Raw genomic sequence first — 521 nt, 5'->3', positions numbered from 1 at the left:
CGAGTATCAGAGAGCAACATGCAGACTAAAACACTGAGCAGAGAGCTGTGAAACCTGCAGAAACATGTGAACAGAGGAGATCTGTAGCTTCATCCAGACGTCGATCAAAGATGCAGCTTCATTTCCAGACAGGAAGTGTTGCTGAAGCTCTACTCTGAGCAGCGGGCAGGGTCCAGGCTTTGAGTGACGGGGCTCTGTCCACTCAGACTGGCCTCGCAGCTCACTGAGCCCGCCTTCCTCCACTGGTCTGCAGAGAGGCTCAGGGTGCTGCTCCAGCTGTAGTGGCCGTCACTCCCCTGGACCTCCAGGCTGTGTGACGCCCCTGAGGAGCTGCTGCTGCCCCCGACCTTCCAGCCCAGCCTCCAGGTTGAGGGGAAGCCCCCGCTGGCCGCACACACCACTGTGGCACGGCCCTGCCGCAGCTCCTCTTTGGAGGGGGGGAGGACGCTCAGGGTGGGCCGCATCACACCCACTGGAGGAGAGAAAGAGAGGGGGGAGGAGAGGGGGGAGAGAAGACAGAG

At 61.0% G+C, this 521-nt stretch overlaps 1 gene segment (V, D, J or C); it reads right to left on the bottom strand.

Annotated features, from left to right (window-relative positions):
• Window positions 1-6: 6 nt before the first annotated feature.
• Window positions 7-479, bottom strand: LOC121939499 (the record flags this gene model as incomplete). The annotated part of the segment is given in 1 exon segment: window positions 7-479. A coding segment is annotated over 1 exon segment (330 nt), but the record flags the coding sequence as incomplete, so codon positions are not given.
• Window positions 480-521: the final 42 nt, after the last annotated feature.

Source organism: Plectropomus leopardus, unplaced genomic scaffold (genome assembly GCF_008729295.1).
Source record: "Plectropomus leopardus isolate mb unplaced genomic scaffold, YSFRI_Pleo_2.0 unplaced_scaffold49325, whole genome shotgun sequence".
In the NCBI taxonomy this organism is placed as follows: Eukaryota; Metazoa; Chordata; class Actinopteri; order Perciformes; family Serranidae; genus Plectropomus; species Plectropomus leopardus.
Note: the sequence above shows the minus strand (reverse complement) of the source record. Positions and strands in the feature narration are given on the sequence as shown.